Source organism: Phaethon lepturus, unplaced genomic scaffold (assembly GCF_000687285.1).
Source record: "Phaethon lepturus isolate BGI_N335 unplaced genomic scaffold, ASM68728v1 scaffold28326, whole genome shotgun sequence".
Classification (NCBI taxonomy): domain Eukaryota; kingdom Metazoa; phylum Chordata; class Aves; order Phaethontiformes; family Phaethontidae; genus Phaethon; species Phaethon lepturus.
The window spans coordinates 408-2,982 of NW_010548714.1; the positions used below are offsets into that span (position 1 = coordinate 408).

The window sequence follows — 2,575 nt, forward strand, 5'->3', positions numbered from 1 at the left end:
AGAGCCAGACCCTGACCTTGGAGGGGGACAACCACACCGGGACACAAGCTGGTGCCAGCAGGAGCCAGAGGGACACGCTTCGCTTTGTCACAGGGCTGCAGGGACATGGACTGCAGAAACTCATGCCAGGTGACAGCCTCGAGGGCTCACAGCCCTAGTCCCCAGCCCAGCCGTGATGGCCTCCTCCCATTCCCTAGGGAGGGCAACAGCCACCACGGTACCCAGCACCAACGAAAAGGCAGGCAGGAAGAGGAAGGACACCCCAGATCTCACAGCTGTGGGTCCCCCATCCCAGCCAGGGCCACCTCAACCTGCTGCCCAGTCAGCACCCTGAGAACTTGGGGTCACACCCACCCCAGCCATGTACCTGGAGGTGACAGTGCTGGATGACACTGCCGGCCGCCAGCCGCACGGCTCCTTCCAGCAGGCAGTTGGTGACCAAAGAGCCGTCCTCCAGGAGACAGGGCTGCTGCCGGGGGCACAGAAGCACGTGGGACCAGGGTCCGGCCACACAGCCTGGAGCGTCCCCCCAAAAAACATCCATGAGCAAGGCTGGGGATGGAAGGACTTACGTCCACATGGGAATGGGCTGTTTTGCAGAAGCGGAAGTGGCTGGCAGAGCCGGGCAGAAGTGTCAGGCTGCGGATGTGGTCGCTCGCAGAGGTGGTCATGTAGTCATAGGACGCGTCAGGGATGCAGGCTGCAGGGGGGCAGGAGAGCTAGCTGTCAGCACACCAGCAGCAAGGGCGGACATGCCGACACCTGCATGAGCCCAGGGCAGCCAGGCTGAACATCCTCAGTCGAAGGGCTGGGGCGAGAAGACCTGGGGACCTGCAATTGTGGGGAGAAACACCCGGGTGCCAGGCCCTGACCACCCCATCTCTCCCTGCGCAGTGGAAGAGGGCTCAGGGATGGGTCATGTCGCGTGCATCCACCACAGCATCGCTCACCCATGCTAAGAGGGAAGGCGTGGAGAGCTGTCCACAGCACAGAGCGGGCACTCCTCACGCTGGCGTCACCACCACCCTTCACAAAATCCTCCTCTGTCATCCCCCCTGCCATGGACAGCACGACGTCGAAAAAGAGGGAGAGCTGGAGAGACAAGGAACCTATTAGGTGCAGCCAGGACAGCCAGTGCAGCCACCCTAACTCTCACCCTGCTGCCGGGTGCTCCCCTCCTGCCACCTCTCCCACCCAAATCTGGCAGTGTGGGGGAAAACAGGCCCTCCAGAGATGCCCAGCAGCAGCAGCCGTGGGGCAAGGGGTCCCGTCCCCCATGGAGGAGCTGTCACCTGGATGGGTGGTGCCCCCGAGTCCAGCCCCATGTAGGTGCAGGCGTCCAGAGGAGGGATGACATGGGTGGCCAGAAGCTGCTCAGCAGCATCCGAGGAGAAGAAAACCACTCCGCAGACCTGCCAGGGCACAGCGGGGCTGAGGCTGCAGCCGTGGTGACCCAAGGGACAGGGCTGGCAGGGCCACCGACGCCCAAGTCATGCCATACCAGCGGGACGGTGCCATCTGGCCCTGCACACTGCTGGATCTGGGCCTCCGTGCCTTTGTAGATGATGTCACGCACCAGCCCCTGGGAATGAGACCACCCCTGATGAGCTCTCTGGGGAGCCCCAAGCCAAGCAGCCACGGCAGGGCTGAGACCTCAGCACCCATGGGACCGAAGGGGTGGGGACCCCTGTGCCTCCAAGGGATGCCCCTTGAAGGGAGAGCTGCTACCGACCTGCTCATCGGTGAGGTAGACCCCATGGTTCCTGGCATACGCCTGGCTCCCAGGCACTGCAATCACTCTGACGCCCTGGAAGCCGTCCCAGTCGATCCCTGGGGAGAGGGACAGAGACCAGTGCCCACTGGGGCAGTGTGCATACCCACATTGGGCACAACTGCCTGAAAACTGGGCCGACGGCAGAGGCAGTGACAGCAGCATCCAGCCTTGGCCACCTTGCTGTGGGCAAAACGGATGCTCCCAACTGCATGTGGGTCAGCAATGCCTGAGCATCCACACCCTCATGGGAGTGTGGCGCTGGCTGAACCAGCTGTGCTGCTGGCTCCAAGCCCAGTCCCGAGCCAAGGCGGGTGCCGGAGGCAAGGCTGGCACCCTCTCACCTGGTACCGAGGGCACGGTGAGGAGCATGTCAGTGCTGCAGACCCACACGCCGGGCGGGGAGCCCACACAGAGCTGCCGAGAGAAGGGCCACGTGCCCAGGGACAGCACGGAAGGGGCTCAGCCCTCGCGGGGCACCTGGCACCCTTCCCGCCCTGCTGGGAGCCTGCTGAAGGCAGGTTTTTTCCCCCGAAAACTTCAAGGGGAGCCAAACCCAGCCCCGCGCCAGGGTGCCTGGCGTTGCAGGGCATGAGCCCAGGGCCCCACCCCGCAGGCCCCACGGACCCGGTGCGTCATGGTCCCCAGCAGACTGTCCAGGTTGCAGACCAGAGCTTCGGCCGGGGCGCCGGGCTCCTCCGCGGGCAGGCAGGTGAAGGCCCGGCCGCAGTCGTCGAAGGAGAAGTCGCGGCCCTGGCAGGATGGGGAACATGGGGGTGGTCGGGGGGGCCGTCATGGGGGGAG

The 2,575-nt window shown here is 64.8% G+C and overlaps 1 protein-coding gene across 1 annotated transcript in view; it reads right to left on the minus strand.

The window, feature by feature from the left end:
• LOC104623096 (L-fucose kinase-like) overlaps positions 1 to 2,524 on the minus strand; it is a gene marked incomplete at both ends in the record, with an annotated part of 2,907 nt that extends 383 nt beyond the window's left edge. Inside the window, 8 exons of the mRNA XM_010290073.1 lie at positions 368 to 469; positions 573 to 700; positions 951 to 1,092; positions 1,293 to 1,412; positions 1,502 to 1,582; positions 1,733 to 1,830; positions 2,116 to 2,188; positions 2,381 to 2,524. Coding sequence (XP_010288375.1) covers positions 368 to 469; positions 573 to 700; positions 951 to 1,092; positions 1,293 to 1,412; positions 1,502 to 1,582; positions 1,733 to 1,830; positions 2,116 to 2,188; positions 2,381 to 2,524 — 888 coding nt within the window. The remainder of the gene's footprint in view (positions 1 to 367; positions 470 to 572; positions 701 to 950; positions 1,093 to 1,292; positions 1,413 to 1,501; positions 1,583 to 1,732; positions 1,831 to 2,115; positions 2,189 to 2,380) is intronic.
• Positions 2,525 to 2,575: the final 51 nt, after the last annotated feature.